General features: G+C 40.4%; 1 protein-coding gene across 3 annotated transcripts in view; it reads right to left on the bottom strand.

Annotated features, from left to right (window-relative positions):
- The window catches only part of greb1l (GREB1 like retinoic acid receptor coactivator), a 54749-nt gene extending 30449 nt beyond the window's left edge, over window positions 1-24300 (bottom strand). For 2 of the 3 annotated variants that reach the window (XM_034104271.2, XM_034104273.2), the window contains exons 1-2: window positions 24181-24300; window positions 493-604 (exon numbers count right to left, since the gene is read on the bottom strand). In XM_034104271.2, the coding sequence (XP_033960162.1) occupies window positions 493-558 (66 nt within the window). In that variant the 5' untranslated portion in view covers window positions 559-604; window positions 24181-24300. Of the gene's footprint in view, window positions 1-492; window positions 605-18033; window positions 18085-24180 lie in introns of all 3 variants that reach the window. The other variant, XM_034104272.2, reaches the window with a different exon arrangement.

Raw genomic sequence — 24300 nt, 5'->3', positions numbered from 1 at the left:
TCACACATGCCGGAGGTGAACACAGTGAATGACCTTTTATCACCTGCACAACGTGAAACAAAGCGGGACTGTTCAAAAGGTCCCTGACAGGATGTTTCTGGGGTGTGACTCAGGTGGTTGCTGAGGTCAGTTGTAGTGACAGGGAGGTATTTCAGGTGAGTCAGCGGCTGCAGTTTACTTGATTGATGGCCAAACATAATGAGTGTAGTCTACTGTGGAGAAGCAGTTTCATGTTTGGCTTCAAAAGTGGTTTCCATGTCACCGAGTGCTGCGTTTAAAACGGCCTCTCGGCAGTCAGATGGTCAGTCAAGGCCATTCCTCAGCTCCTGGGTGGCATCGACAGATTGCATGAATGTGATCCCAGGTCAGAGTAAGGTAATCTTCACTCAGTGGATTTGAGAAGACCAGGACACAGAAAATATGAGCTCACAGACACTCTGAAATTCATCGTTTACAAATGAGCAGTGAATGCAAATTGCAAAAGGCACTTACGTTGTTGGATTGTTCCCAGGCGTGAAGGGACTTGTTGAGCTCTGCTACATGCTGGATCTCTACCATTCAGCGGAAACCTTCAGCAAAGATATTTCACTCAGTGATTCGAGACCTGGGGGAAAGCAGGGAGATCTGTAGTTAGCTCAGATTATAACTGTGATAAAGCGAAACAAAGATTAAACATGTTATACCTCCTGAAGGATATGCTGCAGCATATACATTTACTATAGTGTACATTGTAGGATTGCGTTAATCTTTATTTATTAAAAACGTAACAAACAGGAACAAGGACAAACTTTTAAAGTAGTGTCGTGTCTGATTCCGTTTTTAAGACTTACTTTTCCTAAAATGTGAAAATAAAAACAGTTTATTAGCCAACTTGTTCCCATTGCATTTTCCCATTAACGGAATTTTTGAAAACATCGTCCTATTTAGGACGCCATGACACTAAGTTGTTTAAAAGACACCCACAAAACATGATGTCAAAAGACAGATTACAGCTGATTAGTTCATTATATCTCACTAATTACCAATTATTCTGAACAAATAAATTGTTGTACTGCTTCTGTCATACTGCTGAAAAAAATCTCCTTAAGAGGTTTTGTAGATTAGGTACAGTGTTGAGATAATGTAGCACTGCAATAAATGCCATTAACGTGCTGCAGAAAGTGTGGAAGTGCAGGTCACCACGGTCCGAGGAACATACCCATTCGCAAAATAAATGTGTGCACTTATGGCCACTCTCACATCAACAGTAGCTCTAACCATGACATATGTACTCACTACGAGGCAAAAAAAGGCGTTATGTGACACCACGGCCCCCAGGGCTATTTTCATAAAACACAATTGGGTGTCTTAGTTTGTAGCCGCACTCACTACACACAGTCACTCCACTCTGAATGGATTTGCCAGCTACTTTGACCCTTTGACAAGTATTGTTTAGCCACTCAGGCTCTGAAACAACATAAGCAACGTTTCATTCAAAACACTGACTGTCACAATCTACCATGTGCATAAGATGGTCCAACTTGCATTGACTGACCACAATGTAGTTTATTATGTGAATGATTAGCCAGTGTGATATAGTTAATCAAGGTAAAGAGTTACAAATGTCAATATGACTATAAGCTGCTTCTTTAACTTCTGTGCAACTGAAATGCGTTTTCACACTTTTGTTTGAATCAGAAGTAAATGTAGCATTGGTCAGAAGTAAATGTAGCATTGGTCATAAGAAAAGTAAAGTACTTGCTAAAGTATCACAGCATAAGTTCAGGCTTGACTCTGCACTGGGTGTTCCCACCAACATCTCAAACTCTGCTAATTACCCAGGGAGCAGAGTTTGGAAATATGTTGATGCTTATCTAGTTGTGAAGAGTAGACGACACAGAAGGAGACGCAGATGGCTCCTCAGATGAAGACGAAGGAGCCATAAATCTAGATACCGACACAAACCCAGCCCAAGGTGCTTATTAAGGTTCTATCTTTCCAGTAATGACATTTAAGGGAATGTTAAGGCCAACACGCTGGGTCAGTTTCAGCGAGACTGGACTGAGGGCAAAGGTTGGACACACACATTTCTAACATACTCTTTTGTAATGCAAATACAACTGCATGTGCAGGCACACCCAGTATATAGCTACTTCTAATATACAGTGCAATGTACAGGGCTTTCTTTAATTGTAGCAAATATAATACACTGCAGTTGAAAATGATCCAATTTGAATATGTTGTCATTTAAGTTGTAATCATTCCATTACCGTACGTCCATTAAATAACTTTTTTATACAAAGGGAACTTTTAAAAACTGGCAACCCATCATTTTTACATTATTAATGACTTATGACTCATAACACCTGATGTGAACCTACTGGTCCTAGCCCCTTTGAGTTAGAAAGGCTTAAACTAAAGGTTTAACTCTGTATTGTGTAAAGTGATCCTGACTTAAATAACATAAGGTATTTAACCATTTAAAAATGTTCTGATATCTTAGTCTATCCAATTGAGCCGATTTTTACTTTTAAATCCTGTCTTTCTTTCGCTACAGTCCTTCTTTTGTTTCTTCCTAAACTGCATAATTACATTACAGAGTGTTTACAAAAGAGGGAGAAAAGCAGGATTTACTTGATCTGGTTGGATCACATTCTGACTCAGCAGATCCTTCAAGTCAAAGCCACATTTCTTAAGTCAAGCTATTATTCTACTTTCTTTTTTCTCTTCAAATTAATATGTCTGAGAAATAGAGGTAGGAAGATGAAGATATTTTCCATAAAGATAAACTTGACATTTGTCTTTAGTTTAAAAAGTGCTATTTAAAAAAACGACATAGTAAAGAATAGTTAATCCAGGATAATTAAATAAATACAACATACTGACTTAATTCTCATTTCACCTAAACCATGAAAGGGATGTGGGTAAAATGTTAACTAAAATGTGATAAACATCTTAATTGTTTACACCTCATTGTTATAAATTAACATTTTAATTCCATGCCAATAGTTGAAATGCAGGAATGAGCTCAGCACACTGTTAACATTAGAAAAGCTGTGGTGAAAAGACACTGCTCATCAGACATGAGAGAAAGGGGGATGGGGTACGAAACGAAGAAAAACAACTAACAACAAACATCTCTCCTTGCTCTCTGAATTAGGTGTGAAAAGCCCATCTCATTAATGCTACCTCAGTCACACGTGACACACAGCAAAGCAGCGTCTCCTGTACCTTCCATGATTACTCGACCAGTGGGTGAACGCTCAGAAATCCAAATCAAAAGCAGTACATTCCAAATGTGAGGACAGTGTTTCTCTCAGATGTAGTCCATTTTAGACAATAAATCCCAGTGGAAAGAATTTGTTGATATCCAGGCAGCATATGGAGCTTCAATCTTCTCTGGTATGTATCAAGTCACCTTCGTCATGCTACGCTATAGAGAGTAATGGGAATCCCACTCTTGCCCTCAGAAAAGCAGAAAACCCTCCCTCTCTCTCTCTCTCTCTCTCGCCCCCTCTCTCTCTCACTTGCGTGCAAACAAACACACACACACACACGCACACACACACACACACACACACACACACACACACACACACACACACACACACACACACACACACACACACACACACACACACACACACACACACACACACACACACACACACACACACACACACACACACACACACACACACACACACACACACACACACACACACACACACACAGACCCCTCCCCCTAGTCCCCTATGCCCTCCTCTGTCCTGTGCCATTTGCCAAGGAGGGGGGGGGGAATCCACTGGGGGCTCATTCATCTTGGCCCTGATGACCCCCTGTGGTGACAGATGCTCTTGGAGGCCTGCGGAGCTGTGGGGGGAAACAAAGAGGAAGATCCTGCATTTCCCCGCTGCCACACGGCCCGCCACGCGTGACCCCCAGCACGCCAAGACACTGACACCGTGTCAGGTGGAAGTCTTCGTTTCCTGGAAAGAGGGCCGGGGTTTTATCCTGAAATCAAACTTTCGCTCTCACGCTCAGTCCAGTCTCTTGCTGACACACCCAACTTTTTTATTAGGGGCCAATTTAGGTGACAGGAGAATCCGCAAAATGGGGACAAGAATGTCAGGTCAGCTTGAGCATTTTGTCTTCGTAGCCTTGCCCGGGATTGACCTCACACTGGGCTTTTACTCCCGCTATAAATACCAGGGGCTCATCTGGTCAAAATAAATAAACGGAAATGCACCACAAATCAACAGGCTGGCAGATGTTAGGGATTCTATGGCATTAAAGCCAAGTGATCAGGGCTAGCACCATTGATATTGGAGAGGGGCTCTTACACTGTATGTAAGTAAAAGTATGTATGTGTCACATTGCTAGTAAAAAATGCAGCAAAATGTGGAACTTCCTCATAGTGTATGTTATATTTGATTATATTAAGTTAATTACAATCCAAAACAGACTACTACATTTCTAATCTTTAATCATTTTCTATTAAAGATTGTTTAACTGCTTAAACACTTAACTTCACTTTACTTTGGTCTCACAAATCTTAAGTTACAGCAGTATGCTCTAAGGCCCCTTTGTCTGTTTTCCTGCAGACTAACTAATGCCAAGTAAAGTCAGCAAGAATTTGTCAGGTAAATAGTAGATCTGAGCAAACTCTCATCTACTTGATGGCCAGTGTGATGCACTCACAATTTACCATGACACGGCCTTTTTAGGTCTCTCTTTCATACAATTTCATTTCAAGATTCATGAAGAGTTACAAAGCTTTTAAAAACATGATATAAAGTAAAAGGTTGACTGTCTAATTTTTTTTTTTATATTAACTTCAAGAGAAGGTACCTACTTAAAACAAAACGTAAAAATATAAATGAATGATTACAACAAACGCTGGTTAAATGTCTGTCTTTTTAAATTCTCAACCACATTTCCTTTGACTTGCACAGGTTTTAGTTTAGCTGAGCCGTGACTGCTGTTCCAGTTCATTACCGCAGACACGGTCAACAGTTGTTTTAATCAAGTCGTGTGCAGCTCTTCGCACCACCACTCCAATGGTTATATTAGGGGGACAGTCAGCACCATGGCTGCTGTAAACCTCCACGCCAGCCAATCAGGGCCTCCATTAGTCCTTACGGCGCTTTCACACACTCTTTTCTCTCCATCAGCCACATTTGTCTAAACATTGGGCTTGAGTTTGACTGTGAAATGTGTCTGGTTATTGCTTAATTAAGACGACACATGGAAATACAGTATGGCGGTAAACCTCAAACAATGCCTCAGATTATAATTGACATTTGAAGTGATTGTGAATTAACTTCATCAGGTGTAACAAAAGTCAAATCTCAACAATGATTCATCTGATACAATTGAGCCACAAGTTCAACTGGGGGAAAAGAGCTGTCAGCGTGATTTATGTCTAGCCCCTGACTTTGACGTGGCCTGTCTTAAATAGCCCATTTAGAACAGAGATAATGAGTAAACCCGGCATTTTCTTTGGCCTCAAAAGCCACTGTGCAAAAAAACAAAAGAGTGTGGATTGAATGGCTTCCCGCCCACTAAACCCATCCCTCACCGCTGCATTGAGCTTTTGCTAAAGTCCCTGACAAAGGGGAAGTGTCCCTGCCACCGCCACCTGAGGAAAGACGAGTCACATGATCAGCTGTTGGGGGTTCTGGGAGATCTTGTGCTTGATGCTCTTAAATGTGGAGGGGGTGGGCTTTTTATTCTCTTAGGATTCCCATAGGAGCGCCACAGCTTTGTGTCTGCTGACTCAGCATACATGACTAACTGTGCACATTACTATTGATTACTTTCCGTGGCTGGTTGAGGTTCGGATACTTCAGGATGAGGTTCAACTGACAAATCGAGCCATGAGAGATGAGTATCAGGTGGGGAGGAAGTACAGCAACAGAGGTGCTAGTTAGCACGTCTGACTCTTACTATAAGAAAACAAACCTGCTGCTCAAATGTCAAAAAACAAAACATGACAACAATGTGAAAATTCCCGCAACAGAATTCCCTTTATCTACCTGCCTGCCGCGTTATACCTGACGCCAAGGGTGTGAGGACTCGCACGAGTGTTTACTAGCCGGGTAGCAATCCAAAGCTCTAATTTCCTTATAAAAGCCCCTCAACCTCCGAAGCCCCCATCCTCCCGCTCCTCGGGACTACCTGCTGGGCACTGAAGTGCAAATTGATGCTAGTGAGGATAGCAGATGAGCTAAGGTCATTCATGGCTTTCCAGTGGGCCACACAAACAAAGGCACACATTCCATCTGAATGCCATTGCTGAAGACGGCAGCAACAAGAGAAAGAGAGAGAGAAGGAGAGACAGAGCAGGGCTCAGTGGAGATAATAGCCTGAGGGTGCATGTGTGTGTGCACATGCATGTTTGTTTGTGTGTGTGTGTGTGTGTGTGTGTGTGTGTGTGTGTGTGTGTGTGTGTGTGTGTGTGTGTGTGTGTGTGTGTGTGTGTGTGTGTGTGTGTGTGTGTGTGTGTGTGTGTGTGTGTGTGTGTGTGTGTGTGTGTGTGTGTGTGTGTGTTTTCTAGGGGATTATCTGTGGAACTATAAAGTGAGGTGAACCGGGGTTTAAGGCCTGATGTGACCAGAGGGAACGGGGGCAGGGTACAGGGCCTGAGGAGGGGCGGACAAAAGGAGCATTTGGGCAGATGAAGAAGTCATCATCATTAAGCCACTGGAAGTTTACTGTCCAGTTATAAAACTCATTTCAAAATTAGGGACAAGGGGGTGCGTGTGAAAGGTTAGCAGGGCTGTGAAGGCCTGCGAGGGGCTGGAGGGCGGTGTGGAGCTGCGCTGAGGAACTGTAGCGCTAATTCATTAGGGAACAAGCGGCCTTTGTGTTAACACTAGCTTGATTGGAGGGGTGACCTTGCCACACACTCTGGCCCAGCGGATGAGTTTAAGGGCAAGGTATTTAACCTTAAACTAAATCCCAGCCACAAACAAAGGAGAGCATAATTTAAGGGCACCGGAACAGACAAGTGATGCAGCACAAATGGCAAAAAAGCCTTGTTAAAAGTATCCGACTCATGGATAACACTTCCTTACACTGAATTGAAATCAAATGAAGGTTATCATAATAAACATTAAAGCGCTATTTCTAGATTAAATGTGTTTTCTCAATTTGTGAAATAGGTGGCCATTACTGATTGTATGCACTTTTTCATTGATGCAGTTTCAATGAATACGGATACAAAATACTTTTAACATATTTTTGTAAAAGGGAAACAGGAATGCAAGATTATTATGATTAATCTTTTAAATGTATTTTTTTATTATGAATTCATTTCTTAACAAATTAGTTATTTTGGGGTCATCAAGTTTTCTCAAAGCAGTGCAAATTGCCCATTACAACTGCTTTTTATGTCGGGCAGTCTAATCAAACTGGAACTGGAGGATGTTTTTGCTTGAACGATTAATCAAATAAATAGCTTGAGATTTTCATCACTCATCTTATTAATGAATTAACTAATTGTTTAAACTGAACTCAAAATAATCCCAAAAGTAAAGAACACATTCATACATCTCTTGCCTGTTAGGACAATTTTCTACCAACTGCATCCTTGGGGCAAACCTTGTATCTTCCATCTTTACACACAAGCTCAAATTCCTCCATGCTTTGCTAAAAACCTCAGCTCTTTCTTAATGTGACCAGTGCGCAGAGAGGTCAGTTCTCATGGCAGTATTCCCCGATAGGATAAGTGAATTAAAGTGAAGGACGAGTGACAGTTTACAACGCTGTTCATGACTGTGTAATAAAATAGAAGGCCTGTCAGTGAACCCAATCTGCATTTTACAATGCTGCCGGGTTGAACGTCAGTTCACCTAAGTCAGAACAACAGGCAGAGACACAGGACCCTAATGCATTTATGGACTTATTCAGACAAGCCATATTGAATAAGACAACAAAGAGTTCTATTTCATACTGTAAAGCTGTCACCAGGTCTGGTCAAACCCCGGTCAATGGTAAAGGGCAAGAGGAGGGAAGGAGAACAAAAATAAAAACATGAACAGCTGCTGGATTTCTTTCTGGTACAGATGCATTCACTTAGCATTCCCCTGTTTATCTTAAGACTGGAAAATGATCCCTATGCTTATAACACTAATTAAAAATGAAGGTTAAAATAAGCGCATGACACATGATCCCACTCATTCGTCCAGTTCCATAATTATAGCCTGATCCTATTCAGAGACAGAAATTGATCCTCCGCCATCACCAGAGCTTCTTCTAACATCTGGTCCACACCTACTGACTCATCCTAGAGAAGATCTTTGATGATGGTTGACCAGGCCTTGTCCTGGCCATAAACTGTTGTTTAGACAGCCCTGTTTGTTATGGGGTGTAAAAGGAGAGCCATGCATCACGTTGAGAGGGCCAACACTATCAAAACACTGCCTCTTATCAGATGACAGAACTAGCTAAGGGGTCAGGTTTTGTTTCCAGCGGCTGGCTCGAGCTGCACTCAGATCTGCCCCCACATGACATGTCACTTAGAATGAGGTGCTGAAGACGTGATAATAAAGGGGAGTTTCAGAGATTATCACCACATTAGCTAAACTATTAAAAAATCAAATACAGTCAAAGTGTTGGTGTTGTTTAACCTCAGTTGTGGTATCAATACCAGCAAATATGTGTGTCAAAATGATCTAAAATAAACAGCATTTCACAATCTGCACTATAAAAAAAGTATGTAATGTAGTTGTTATTGCAGAAGAAATTGGGATTTTAGTTATTGTTGAAAACGTTATACATCAAAATTATTCATGTGTTGCCGGTAGACCAAACAGTTATAAGAGAAAAAAGATGATGATTATGATAGCTTTTGTTTGGCGACACTTTTTGATAGTCGATACAAAAAACAAAATGTGGGTATACCAGTAGTCTGTTCGAGAGCTGAAACAAATAGTCGATTAATCTAATTAATTGATCAACAGGAGATACATTGTAAACTACTACTAATCAACTAATTAAAGCTTTTTACAAGAGAAGAAAATTGCTGGTTCTTGAAGACAAGCCTTTTGCTGCTTTTTATTGTCTTATGCAATAGTCAGCTTTAGGAAACTAGGATTTCTCACTTTCATCTGACATTTTACAGATGATTCAGATAATTTAAGAACTAATAAGCAAATAAATCGATTGGGAAAACACCAATTAGATGCAGCCCTAGCCTGTCTACTCATTGGATGTGTTAAGTAGATATAAAAGATACATATGTCAACTGTGTGTGAGAATCTTCACTCAACATCTTGGAAACTTTCCCCCCCTCCAAATAAAGGGATATATATAAAAGGCAGAGATACAAAAGACAGGCGGTGCACTCAAAGTTCTTCCCTGAAAAGTTCACACAACTGACACACTAACTCAATTTAGCCACGCAGGAGCCCTGAGCACTCATGGAGAGGACATAAGAAAGAGTCTGTTGTGTTGATCAGGCGTCCAGAGAGAGACCCACCTTTCACAATAGGACCTCTCCATTCTTTGCCTTCCTGAAAAAAGTCTCAGCCACCTTGAATCCATTTGAGTGACACTGTGACAAAGAGGCTTCTCAATGTCCCGACGAAGGGCGCCTCCTCTCCTTTCCCCTCTAAACTTCCTTACCGGGTGATCAGCTGGATCCATCATGTCCCTCTTCCTGACCCCAGGCGGCATTGCTGCATCAGCACAACCCACCCCCGCTACCCCCCTCAATCTCTTGCCACATCCCCTCCATTACCCCCCACTCTCCCGATTAATAAGCACCAGGTTGCCCTCGGTGACAGAACCCACACTTAAATCCCATCAGTCCTCCTTACAGCAGCAAGAGCAACGGCATCAGCAGGACTCTTTTTTTGTTTTAACGGGACAATGGAAGCTGAGCCAGCCTTTGTTGAGAGCTTGACCCCACACACAAACCTTGCTGATGAGAAAAAAGTGACAGTAAACCTATTCAGGCCAAGTGCACTTCATCCTGCTCTGATCCCTCTGAGGGATGAGATACTTTACCAACTGGCAGATGTGACAATTAGGACAGGGCTCCTGTGGACAACGTCGTGTACCAGGCACAAATGACAGTTAAAGCGGCACTCAGGTGGAAAGTTACAGAAAGAAGAAGAAATAGAATGTTGACTCTAACTGTATTCCTTGTTTTTTCCAGCCACAATATCCTTAAAACAACTAGGATGCTCAAGTGAATTGATGAGTGGGCATTTTAAAAAGGTTTCACAATGTTCCTACTTTCAATCTTGCACCAACACATTGGTAATGGCTGTTTAAAAGTATTATTCATCATCATACCTAAGAACTGAGCAAGTTCTGCCGAAGTAGAATTGTTGCCTATCCTAATTTCATGATCTTGACTATGTGTAATATATGGGCTTCGGGTTTTCTTCATATAATGGCCTTGAATCATTGCTAGTGCATTAAGAAAGTAAACACAACTTAACATCAGACTCCCAACAACTGTTAAAACCATAGCCCTTCTTATAATGCTTGAAGTGCTGATTTAATTCTGCAATAGTCCAAAAAGGGGAACACAAATATAAAATGCACCACCGTTATGTTGAAACATAAAAGTGAATTTTAAGGAATAGAATGACACCTTGGGAAATGGCGAATTGGAGTTTTTGCAGACCAATTGATAAGAATATAAATACCACTCTCATACATGTCCAATCAATATAAGGCTATAGCAGGCATCAGATTAGCTTAGTTTAGCAAAGATAATTGAAACAGCTAACCTGACTCTGGTTAAAAAGGGCAGATGTTTCCACTATGGTGACAAAGGTTGCATTTTGTATTGTTAAGTGCATAGAAAGGAGACACAAACAGCACATACACACAGCAGAATTGGATTACCATACTACCAGCGTTAGCATTCCTGAGTTGGCCCTGCTTATCTTATAGGAGACAAAGATACAGAGAAAGCTACTGCAGGTCAAATGTGTTCATGTATTTGAAATGTTTTCTTATTGAAGCTTGAAGCTGAGATTCAGGTTTGGTTTGATGGTAAACATTAAAACACACAGATGTGTTGACAAATTAGAGGAAGAACAGACATTACGTGTCTGATTAAGGTGTTAGGCCACCATGTGAGAACAGCTGCATGCATTGCTCGCAGTCAAATAGAAAAAGGTAAATATAAATATATATATATATATATTGCAACACTCATTAACTAAATGGGATCTGTGTTCATGAATCCTCCAGTTCACATGGGTTTCCTGTGTTTTGTCATTTGTCTGTACAAAGTGTTTAAGTGTCAAAAGATATTTTCGCATTTGCATTATGAAGTAAATGTTGATTGAACTTAACGGCTGTATAAATAATGATGCCATCTGCGATAAGATTTATAATCTAAAATCATTGTTTTAAAATTCATTTCTGGCGGCCAGTGTGTAGAAATCCCCTTTCACAATAAAAGCCCTGGACATATTCTGCATTAACAACAAGAAAGCTTTTTTCAAGAGATACCTCAAAAGAAAAAAAAACGTACAATCAATGTTGCTAATTATATATGACCAAGTAGATCCCACACAGCACTCGGTCTTCCTAAATGTACACGTAACTGGTTTTACTGAATTAGTTTAATGAAAACTGCTAATCTGTCCTTTAATGCGATTGATTATATGAGCATGTCAATACACAGAAAATCAATAGGCAAATCTTAATTTTCAAGTTTCTTTTCAGGTTGGGCTGCATTACAAATGTGCACAAAGAAAAAGGGAGAGTGACCTCGGCTGTCAGAGGAACGTTGAGTCCTCGCAGCAGAGGGCTGGGTCTTGGTCACCGTAGCCTTGGACAACGTGTGACAGCCTATGGAAAAGCCTTCTGCTGCAGACAGCTCTCTCCCCCACAAACCCTGGCAGCATCGCCACATGCTGACCTTGTGTTTCAATATGAAGAGGGAGGGAGGGAGAGTGAGAGAGAGTGAATGTCATGTTTGGAATGGTGTGTGTGTTTTTCTGTGTGTGTGTTTTTCTGTGTGTGTGTGTGTTTGGGCAGGGATATTTTGGGATAGTATACAGAAAAACTATGCTCCTGCAACACTCAAATTCCCATATCAGCACGAGATGGGAAATCTGGCTACAAGCCCGAGTGTTTCCAGCTGTTGTTAGCACAATGTCCTGCCTTCACAACAACTATTCCAAGATACACAACCCTGCCTGATGTTTCTAAGTTATGTTCATATCTGGTGACTGACTATGAACAACTTGTATCAGTCGGAGCTGAAGTAAAATCCAGCATTAATCCAAATCAATCTCCTTTAACTAGACATGAATGCGAACTGATTAATGTCTAAAAACTGACAAGTCGAAAACTCAACATCTCACATGTGTTTTTTTCTTATAAAAGCAATTTAAAAGTACTGAAAAAGAGCATGAAAAAGCAAGGTTATTACACCTTATATAAGGTAAATATTTGGTTATTTCTTAACAAATATACATATGTCCACATCTCTTATCTCAGTAAACTGCAAGTTGTCAGGTCCATATGTTATGACACACAGAGGCTTTCTGGAAATGCTCAGTGTTGAAGCTGGCACGGCTTGAATGGAAAATGAAAGTGAAATAATAAAAGCATGATTGTATGGTCAGATATGTGTCCATGTTAATCTTCTACCTTTGCAAACAATTCTGACACTTATATCAAAGGCCAAAACAATAAAAACCTTAGAAAACGTTAACGTTCCATCAAATAATTGTACTTTAATCTAAGCACAGTACACACTGTACTCTGTCAAAATGACATGTAAGCGGCGATAAGTCATTTCTGGCCGCAGGTACTGTTCCACTGAGGTTGGCATCTGTGCAAGGGAGGGTACAGCGGTACACTCTGTGAGAACACACTGTTCCATTACATTACTGTGTGAGAAGGGATTCTCAGCTGGATGCTTTCCAGCTTTCAATGGAGAGAATGAGGATATATTATTACAAAGAGCTCTTATAGCGCCGCATGCACACTTCGCTCTTCTCAGGCTTACATTGATGTAATTGAGCGATTTATCAACAAAAAAAAGAACACAGCAGACACGAGATATAAGCACTTCATGCTAGGGCTGCTCGATTATGGCAAAAATCATAATCTCGATTATTTGGGTCAATAATTGATATCACGATTATTAAAAAACGATTATCCATTTACTTTGAAAACATAGTAAAACAAAAATATGTGAACAGTATGTTTTTAACAATTGATTACCCTGAACTTTAAGTATAATTCAACTGAAAAACCAATAAAAAAAAAAAATTATTTAAAAAAAAAAAAAAAGTAATAATACAAAAATTATCGTTTTATTTCATTGTCGTTGTTTTCGTAATCGTTGCAAGCCATAATCGTAATTGCGATTAAAATACGATTAATTGAGCAGCCCTACTTCATGCAACAACCCTGATGTATTGGAATGCTAGATGCGACTACTCAGGTTTAGGGGTAATCTCTATGTGATTTCCGGCTAAACAAATGTCAACTAAAGGAACCGTACTACGGAGCCCTGGAGGGTTCATTGAGAGAAAAATAAATAAAACGTGGCCACGTTTTACTTTCTCGTTTGCACGAGTAAATAAAGCGTGCGCACGAGTAAATAAAGCGTGCGCACGAGTTAATAAAGCGTGGCCTCGTTTTATTTAAATTGAGGGATTCCTGTCCATGATTTACAGTATCTGCTGCCCACAGCTGTTTTATAGAAGGAAAACCTCCTTCACTTTATGAAATCTCTGTGGCACCAGTGGCCTGTACTATGAAGCAGGATTTGCTATTTACACTATTCATTCATGAAGTATGACGCTGCGCTGTCAGCACGCGTCTCCATGTTTGTGATTGGTCAAATGTTGGTAACCCCGTCCCTTTCACGTGAACGCGCTCTCAGCCGGACAGAGAAACCCTGGTTGATTTGCTGAGTTGATAACCAGCTTCGTAGGACCGCTTAGCGACATCGCGTTTGTTAGGGTTAGTTAAGCCGGGTAAATCAAACATATCCAAGGTCTGTTGAACTGGCTTCGTCGTACAGGGCACTGGAGGCAGTAACATGTAACTCAGCAGAATCTGAGAAGAGCAGCACCAGCTGCAAAGAGGTGCCTTTTACTGTTTACTTCACTGCGTTTCCCTTCATTAGAACCGCTGAATAGAGATCGAGGCTGCTACGTTCAACCACACACACCTCTACACACATCGAACTACCAGAGTATTCCCCTCGTTTTATGAAGGAGATGTCCTGTCACCGGGGCGAATGTGTGTGTGTGCGTGCGTGTGTGTGTGTGTGTGTGTGCGTGTGTGTGCTCAGCTCCGCTCTGTGTGTGCGTGTTCGGTGTGTGTCCGACATCACTGGCATTTGTTTTCAAATTACCACGAACAGTAATTTACACACACACACACACACACACACACACACACACACACACACACACACACACACACACACACACACACACACACACACACACACACACACACACACACACACACACACACACACACACAACGAGGCCACGCTTTATTAACTCGTGCGCACGCTTTAGTAACTCGTACGCACGAGTTACTAAAGCGTACGAGAAGGTGTCTCGTGCGAACGAGAAAGTAAAACCACTGATGGCCACGTTTTATTTATTTTTCTCTCTATGAACCCTCCAGGGGCCTATACTACGAAGCTGGTTCAACCTAACCTGGATATGTTTGAGTTAGCCGGTTGGCCTAATCCAAAACATACGCGCTCTCGCTAAACTGTACTACGACGCGGGTTATCAAGTGGATCGCTCAAGCCAGCCGTTTCCTATCTAGTTAGGTGCGCGTTCACATGAAAGGGGTGGTATTTGGAGCATTCGACCAATCACAAACATGGAGAAGCGTACTGACAGCGCAGCGTCATACTTCCTGATTGAAAAGTGTACTTTAATACTAGTCAAAAATGAAGAAGTTAAACTTTAAACATCCATGACTTAAACACTTTATCCAGGATCAAAGCCACAGAGCTGCACCTGCAAGGTGAATACAGCTGGCAAAATAAAAAGTGTTTGCATGTGTACATTAACAGGTTTATGATATCACTGCCCCGTCTAAAATACGATCTGACTTTAATTACATTTGTCTCGAGTGTTTCCTCAACTTAATGTGTTGCTTAAAATAATACTTCTGCATACAGTATGTGACACTGTGAGTGTTGCACGGCCAGATACGGCTCAAGAAGCTGACTCAGATAAGGAGATATATGATACATTATGATGTGATATGATGTGATATGAATGATAATGGGACACATCGACGTCTGCACTCAGTGTACTTATGTTGTGGCAGCTATTTAATTAAGCTTTCTTAACGCTAATGTTATAATAGTCAGATTGCTCTGAAGATGGGAGGTGATATTCTATTAATGTTCACGTTCACACAGTCGGTGATTTTTGCCGGCCGTCTTTCCTGCAACGGCAGATTTTCTGTATTTCCTTTCTCCTGTAATATGACTTGATCGCTTTAAACTCCGCACACTGAGCTCAGATTGGTCAGCAGGCGGTGCTTTCACTGAGTTGAGCTCTTAGCCTGCAACCCAGGGGCGGACTGGCCATCGGGAATACTGGGAGTTTCCCCGGTGGGCCGGTGCTGTGTGTGGGCCAACAAAAAAGAAAAAGTTTCTAAAAAGTTTCTAAAAATAAAAAATCTTTTTTTTTTGCCTAAATCCTACCGGCCCACATTTGTAAGTGTTCCGGCCACTCCCTTTTTTTTTTTGCTTACCTAAATCCTACCGGCCCACATTTGTAAATGTTCCGGCCCAGCCCAGCCCAGTGGGGTGTGGCCAGGGTTGGGTTGTAACGGAATACATGTAACGGCGTTACGTAATCAGAATACAAGAATCAAGTAACTGTATTCAGCTCGTGTTACATTTGAAAAACGAGTAATCTGATTACAGTTACTTTCGTAAACCTGAAGTGAATACATTTTGGAATACTTATTGGAATTATTGGTGGAAAGATTTCCTCACAACATGTAATATTCATTACTAAAGGTACAGCCTTGTCTGGTTTCTTGCTCAAGGGCACCACGGCAGGAGGTGAACTGGGACCTCTCCAAGTAGAAGTCCACACTCCAAATAGGTCTGGTCGGGGACTTGAACCGGCGACCCTACGGCTCACAGTCTAAGCCCCTACTGACTGCCATAGATTTAGTCCCTAATTTTGCTCTCAAAATGGACCAGATTGATGCATTTAACTTCGACATTTAAAAAAAATCTTCCCGGGGGAGCTTGCCCCCGGACCCCCCTAGAGGAGGTGAGGTCCATCACCTGCCCACACCCCCTGTTAAATTGTCTCCCACATTGAGGATGCTTTGTATGTTGCCCATGTTTTATTCCATGAGTCAAGTCAGGCAAATTGGGTCAAAATGTTATTGCATCAATGATCTGTTAACATTAAAATCACTAAATATATGCCGTAACTATTTTTGCTCTAGGCAACTCAAGGGCTCAGGTAATGTGATTACTATATGAATAATTGTCCAAAATAACATTAAAGGCATAGGGTTTTTTGTTAAGTAACGATACATGCCGCGCATTAAGTGGGCCTGTCTGTCAATTAATCCCCGGGCCACTTTTTCCCCCCAGTCCGCCCCTGCTGCAACCTAACCTGGTCCCGACCAGGTTAGCCGCTAAGCATAAGTTACCATGGAGATCTAGCCTGCTAAAAAGAGAACCAGCTTCGTAGGGCCGGAAAGCCGGAGTTTTCCCTGAATTTAGCCGGCTAAGCGAAAATCCTGCTTCGTAGTATACCCCCCTGGGCTCCGTACAGAACACTGAAATTCTGAAATTCTCCGTCAACTGGACATGCCATCTCACACAGGCACAAACATACTCTATAGCCTACAGTCGAGCCTTATACCAACACCTTGACTTTGCTTTAACAATAACATGCTTACCAATAAAAGACTCTAGGGCGCATTCAGATAAACTTCATTCATGTCTCCCGGAGAGATGTTTCAATTTTAATCTCAGAATGTGATAAACTGATATGATAAGATGTACTTTATTGATCCCAAATTGGGAAATATTTCTGTTGCAGCAGCATACAAAAACAAGGTATTGCACTTAATTAGAAAGAGTAGAAATAAACTATTCTAAAAATATAAACATCTCAAAATATAAATAAACTGGCATAAGAGAGAAGAAAATATACAGTACAGTTAAATCTAATAAAATATGAAATATGCTGTATACTATTCAAAGAGCTGTGCTGATTTAGGAGAGGTGTGTGGAGAGGAAATGTGCAACATGCAGGAAACAAATCCGCTGGAGATGTTCCTCTGATGTTTAAGAGCTCTTCTCTGGTGAAAGAGCACGGTGTTAGTGTTAACACTGAATTAGCGCACAAAATAAAACAAAACAGAGCGCACCACAACACAGAAGCAACCATCCACGGCGCCATCTTAATTAGTCTTAATCTAAAAGTACAGTCAAAAAAAGATCCATAGAGGTACACAATCTGAGCTCACAACCTTATTTAACTCTGTTCTATTTACTGTATACGGCTCTATTAAAATACCTTGGAACAGTGCCATGAAGTAGTTGTATGAATAGGATTAAGCAATGTTAAATATTAAATAGAATGAGGGCTAGCGGGTAAATAAACAAGCAGTCCTTCAGTTAGTCAGCAGTGCCAGATAAGAAGCTGCCATGCATATCAGAATCAGAGATAACTAACAGGAAAACAGGAAGTAGCATCTACAGGGGTCATGTTCCATTCATGCATACATATAAACACACATACACACACACACACACACACACACACACACACACACACACACACACACACACACACACACACACACACACACACACACACACACACACACACACACACACACACACACACACACACACACACACACACACACACACACACACACACACACACACACACACACACACACACACACACACACACACACACACACACACACACACACACACACACACACACAATCATCCAAAGCCTCCTTTGCAACAAAGAGCAGGATGTTCAGGTCAGTCTTTTTGGCTTCACTTCTACACATTTCATGTCCTACCTTCCTGGCGCTAGGTTCCTCTCATCCATCACTAGATGCCACATCCAAAGGCTGTTAGAAAGAAAGGCATTTTTTAAGCTAAGAGGAATTTCATTCTCACTATCTCTCCCTTTCCCCTTCACTCATGAGTAGGCTATAAACACACAGGCGTGAAGTTGACCCGCAACAAACAGCACAAATTCATGGTCAGACATGTAGAGATGAGGTGTTTATTTTAGAATTAAGCTACATTTAATTAGTCCTTAGTAGATCAGTTACAGTATGTGCCTCAACCAGCTATAAAGTTGATTAGTGGGGATTTGTTACTTTAAGTTAAATATTTGTCATACAAAGTTATATCTCATTATTATAGTGTGTTTTACTTTTAAACTTTGCTATTTGTATTGAAATGTACAGTTAAGTGTATTACACAAATGGACTTTACCTAAGTATTCCTTATCCACAAAGCTGTTCCCCAGTCCAATATACTAATGAGTATGCACTGTGACCTTTGTTTTCCCAGCTGTGAGTAGCTGCTCAATTGACTTTGTGCACTGGGTTGTGGAACAAAAGGCCTGCACAAATGTATTTTATTAGTTGCTTCAATTAATAATTGAGTCTATAAAATATCGGAAATAGTTGCCCAATTTTCCGAGAGCCCAAGATGACTTGTAAGTCAAATTCATTAGCTTCAAAAATATAAACTTCACTATCACAGAACACTCTAGAAACACTATATATATTCACATTTGAGAAGCTAGAACCTTTTTGATAATAAATACTTGAATGATTGAATTGATCAATTATTAGATCTAAACAATAATGCACTTAAATAAATCAAGTGAATTCAGTCTGTATATTTCTCTTGTCGCTTTCCAGTGAAAAAAATACAATACACTAATTGTTCTGCTTCCTGCAGGTGAAACTAAGATATAACAGCTGATGTTGGAGGGCTTTGAGGAGGAAACCCCACCCCCACCAGAGGGATCAATGCACATAAATGGAAGAGGTCACAGACCTTTGACATCTCCTTCCAGGCAGGGGGAGGGGCCTTTGTGAGATTGGCTTTAATGATCCAATTGTCGACTGTGTCATGCACTTTCTTAAAGAACATACTTTGTGTTGCATTGTTATCCACCCAGGGCACACTCCACCCTCACTGTGTGTCCGTTTATAAAACTGGTAAGCCGTGTAAAGTTTAAATTAAAAAATGCTGCTCTCTATCTGACATCCATCCAGCTGCTTTGCTTTGCTCTTCATCACCCCCACATCTGTTTCAACCTCTTCTCCCATCTCTCTCCCTCAGCTCCTCTGCAGACCTTATCTGTACTCCACCCCCCCCCCCTCTTTCATGCTGCATTTATAAAAATAATTGTTTGATCACTTCAAAGTCCAATAAAGAAGAAGACGACCACATTCTAAGAAACTATTCTGTATTTTTCTCCATGGAAACCATTTCAACAAAATAGCAGAAAGCTACAACATTTAATAAATGTGTTATTCTGATTTTGGTTGGATGAGCGGTTCAAGAAACACAAACTATTTTAATAAAGGCTTTTAAGTAATAGAGCATTAACCACAAAAAACATGACACCACCAATGTGAAAATGTCTCTCTGTTCTACTTTTTTGTGAACATTTCTCTCTGCTTTACTTTAAATCAAATCAAATCAGGTTTTATTTATATAGCACATTTTAAAACGATTTTTGGTCGAGCCAAAGTGCTGTACATGCAAATAATGAACTGAAACATTACCAGTGAACACAGTGTTCCTGGCATTCCTGACCCTCAATAAAAGCACCGGTTTACTAGTTAGCATCCATTTGGCTCTGCGCAGCACAAGATGTTCTTTTGATTCTCAATGAAAACAGCCATTAAACAGTTAATCTGATATCTGATTTACAATCTGAGTTACGTGACCTCACTATGATAATTAGCTAATTCCATCTATTCTATTCAGCTTCTGAGTAACAGCAGGACTTCACTTCATGATTTCAACTTTCATCTGACACCATTTTACTAAAGCAATAGATAGATTGCAAACAAACATTTATATATTTGGTTTTATTAAATGTGCCAAGTGCTAGGACTGTCTTAGGGAAGAAAGCTTTTAGATGTGCAGCTCCACTAACATGGAACAGTCTGCAAAAAGAATGGAAAATTACCAAGCTAGTACCACTACATGTTTTTAAAGCTCGGTTGGATGCTACAAAATCAGATGCTGTTGGTACCTGTACATGTGGTTAAATATGTAAATTGTAATCCCTGTACATTTTGCTGTATGATGTCCTTTTGTTGTTCTGTTGTTTATGTTTTTATGTCTTCTTGTGGAACCTACTGCTGCAGGTCTCCCTTGAAAAAGAGATCATTGATCTCAATGGGATTTTACCTGGATAAATAAAGGTTTTGCATTGAATTGAATAGGAAAACATTTATACTATTATTTTAGAGTGAATTTAACGTAGTACTGAAATTCAGTTTTAATGTATGACTTTACTTGAGTATCTTAATGGGATGCTTTGTTATACTTGAAATGAATTTAAACAAGGTATGTTGTACTCCACTATATTTACAGAAACACATACTAGTTACTTAACTCTTTAATATTGTATACACCTAATGATGCATAAAACATGATGCATTTATATGGATTATACACCAAACTGTATTAAGCAGATATAATTAGCTTCACCTCCAGCAGCTACAACATTAAGCTGCTGCTTAGACACTAATGCAACAATAACAACTCAAATAAAAGACATTCAATAATGTTACACTCACATAAAACTGTTCAACATAATTAATAACTTTGATAATTCAAGTACATTCAAAGTTTGATAGCACTTTTTCTTTTATTGTATTATCTACTTTCAGATCATAGATTGTTTTAAAGACAGAATTGTCTCTCCAAGTGAAATTTAGATTTGTTCCTGTCCTCGGCGTCAGTAGTCCTGATGAATGAAGGGCATTTAGCGGACCACCTGTTGTCTAAGTCCTGTTGCATTGTGCACAAAAAGTGTGAAACAATAGCCCTGATCTCCCTGGTCGTGATTAAGTCCCTTGTACCATCTGTACTGAGGATCAAGAGGAGCATCTGCCTGCTGACCAGTCCCACTGGTGTTTTTGTGATCTTAATTGATATTGCGAATGATCCGTGAGGGTGTTTCATTTGAAAAATGTTTCATCATTGATCAATATTTAACATTATTTAACAGCAGAAACTGAAACCTCTTTATTACTGACTGGAATCTGGATTGGTAATCAATGGTTTTGTACACCTTTTTGTTATGCCAACAAACACAACCCTAAGTGTAATATGACACACGTATTTGTCACAGCAGAAAGGGATAAGAAGATAACACATTCATTACAAATCAGTTTCAAATGAACATACATCTTCTATATTTACCACAGAACATTTGAGAAAAGACTGAGGGCCATCTGAGAAAACACGAGACATTAAAAGCAAAAGAGGAGAGCTGGTGTGCTCAAAAGTAGTGAGAGAATAATGAGGCAAAATAAATAATTGGTTGCCCAGGTGACGATTGCCTAAAAGATATGAAGTAGTCGTCTATCACAAGCTTGGTCAAGATTTTTCATTTCAGAAATGACATTTAGTATTTTTAGAAAACCTATTCGCCTGAACAGCAGGCTTAAAAGATCAAAAAACAAGGTTTAAAGAGGGCATCTTTTGAGGTTGAATGTGGAATACATCATTTTAAGTTAAGCATATCTCATTTTGGTTGATTATAATTCCTGAAAGTCAAACAAGGACAGAACCTACATGTGTTTACTTCTCATAAATGACATACTGTTGCAGTTTGTAATTGTCAATATTAGGAGTTTTACAACAAACCTCGTGAGAAGGGATATAATAAATATTTCAGTTAAAAACATATATCACACTTAAATGCCTTACTCCTATAGGGTCAATTTACCACTCGTGTTTGAAAAATAATCTGCCGAAATCACCCAAAAAAGCTGTCCAGCACCAAACCTCCCCAGCCCAAGGCCTTCACCAAGCAATTTAGGAAGGAGATGTCTCCTTCAAGGCTAAAGAGAGAAACTTGTCCGACGCAGGAGTGGTGTCACAAGACCTTACTTATCTCCTCCCAGATTAACTCCCAATTGTTCCGGGTGAACAAAGGCAGACGGGGAAACCAGCCCCCTGAGGGCCAGATGGTCAGCGTTCAGAGCCCCCTGACCCCTGCAGCCCTCTCCTCTCTGGCAGGGCTGCGCGTGCTCGGGGCGAGACGCCACCCAGCGTATCCTCAACCCTCGTACACTCAGATAACACTGTACTCCCTGTCTGACCTAAAGCATGTTTCTTATAAGTATATGTTCAGAGGATGCATGTTGCAGGAGAGTCTGGAATAACAAATGGGCAATAATGACAACAATCAGGCTTTTAGATGTAGTTCTGATCACGGATTAAGATGTTTTAACCGGGACTAAAACCACCAGACTCAGGGACAGTTTCATCCCACAGGCCATAAGACTGTGAAACACCTGAACCTCGGAAAGAACATCCATAAACATTCATTGGTTTGCATTTTACAACTGATGTATCTAATATATCATATTCCATTTATTTGTATACTCTTCTTGCAGTATTTCTATTCTATTTTATTTGTATTTACTGGCACTATTTTATCTGTTTTATTTGTTCTATGTCATATATGTTGCACTTTTGGAGGAGCCTGTGACCTAAGATTATCATTGACATATCTACACTGTAGCTAATGTACAAATGACAATAAAGCCTTGAATCTTGAATCTTTAAACTAAACAAATTGAATTTCTTCACCTAGAATAAAATTGTTGGATATTCAAATTCTAAATAGTTGCTGTTCAGTCGCTTATTTGACATTACAGTTTCTAAATGAACCCTGCTGTAGTTTGCAGGATCCTGTATTGTGCATCATGTAATTAGTGGGGTCAGTGGGGTAGTGGAGATTGGAGGAATGCAACCTTTGGGACATGAAACATGAGGAATGGCAGATTAGATTTGGTAAAGACCGACTTGTTTGCCTGTAATTACAATGACGAACCACCAAAAGATATCTCTGGGTCCTGGTTATCTATGACTTTATCTCAGCTGCTGAAGCCTGTTACAACAGTGAGCCTTAGGCAACTGTAAAAGTATTCAACAGACAAACATGTGAATGTGTGACCTGGATCCACTTGAAATGACTATTAACAGTAGTGACATTTTCCAAGATTAAATAAGAATTCTATAGAAATGTATTCCCGTTGCCAATAAGAACAGGTAAACGTGACATGAGATTTTGAAGGAACAAAGATCAGACCCGTTACAGAGGAAATGTACGTTATTAGGGCCTGTTCCAATGCTGGGAACGGTTTCAAACTAAGACCCTAAACATCAGGAAGAATAGGAGGTCAGGAGAGTTTGTTATGTTCATTTGGATGCTGTTATGATACAACTTGGCATCTCGTGTGACTTATAGTACTAAATTACGTATGCCAGGTGGGTGGGGAAAAGCATATAATGTGTGTGATATTTGTATAATGGGGGCTTTTGGTATTATTGCCCTGTTGTACCATATTTGACACTAATACAAATAATATCTGATCTGCCTCTCGTCTCATCCTTTCTCACCACTACAATGGTACAATCAGCATTTAAGGCAACAATAGACTGATTAACACTACTTTAAATACAGATTAGACCATTAGACTACAGGTTTGCCAAAAGTTAACTGACACTCATATCACACTGCAAGATACATCTCATTAAACTGAGATGTACACATTTGGGGGCGAGTCCTACTGACAGCCAAACCATTAGGCAATGCTCTTAATGGAGCAAATAATCAACATGGTTCAACAGATACAAAATATATTTATGCAGTATGCCTGGCATACAAACAGGCTTTACTGACCGACTTTGCTTAGGATGTGATTATATCTTATTTCCTTTCGTTATTCTTAATTTAGGCGAAAAAACCCTCCTGTTTAGCTTTAATATAATGTTAATAAAACACTAACTTCAAGCAGCTGTTCCAGCCCTGTTGACCGACCTGATAATAGGCGACCACCCTCCGGAGAGCGATCCCAGCCTGATCCTTTTTATGATCACTAGCATGCTCCCTTATGACATGCGTTTTAAGCAAGAGTGGAGTTACGGAAAAACCACTGCACGCCTACCTTTATCTGCACGCAGAGTCGGTGTTACACGGTCGTGTCCACGTAGAGTCGGGTGTGTGGGTTAAATGTTGGTCCGTGGCTGGTTGAGCACCGCCACCTCACTGCTATGCTGCTGCCGTC

The sequence above is a fragment of the Pseudochaenichthys georgianus genome, chromosome 17 (genome assembly GCF_902827115.2).
Source record: "Pseudochaenichthys georgianus chromosome 17, fPseGeo1.2, whole genome shotgun sequence".
Lineage (NCBI taxonomy): Eukaryota > Metazoa > Chordata > Actinopteri > Perciformes > Channichthyidae > Pseudochaenichthys > Pseudochaenichthys georgianus.
The sequence above is the reverse complement of the archived record's forward strand: the minus strand, read 5'-3'. Positions and strand labels throughout refer to the sequence as shown.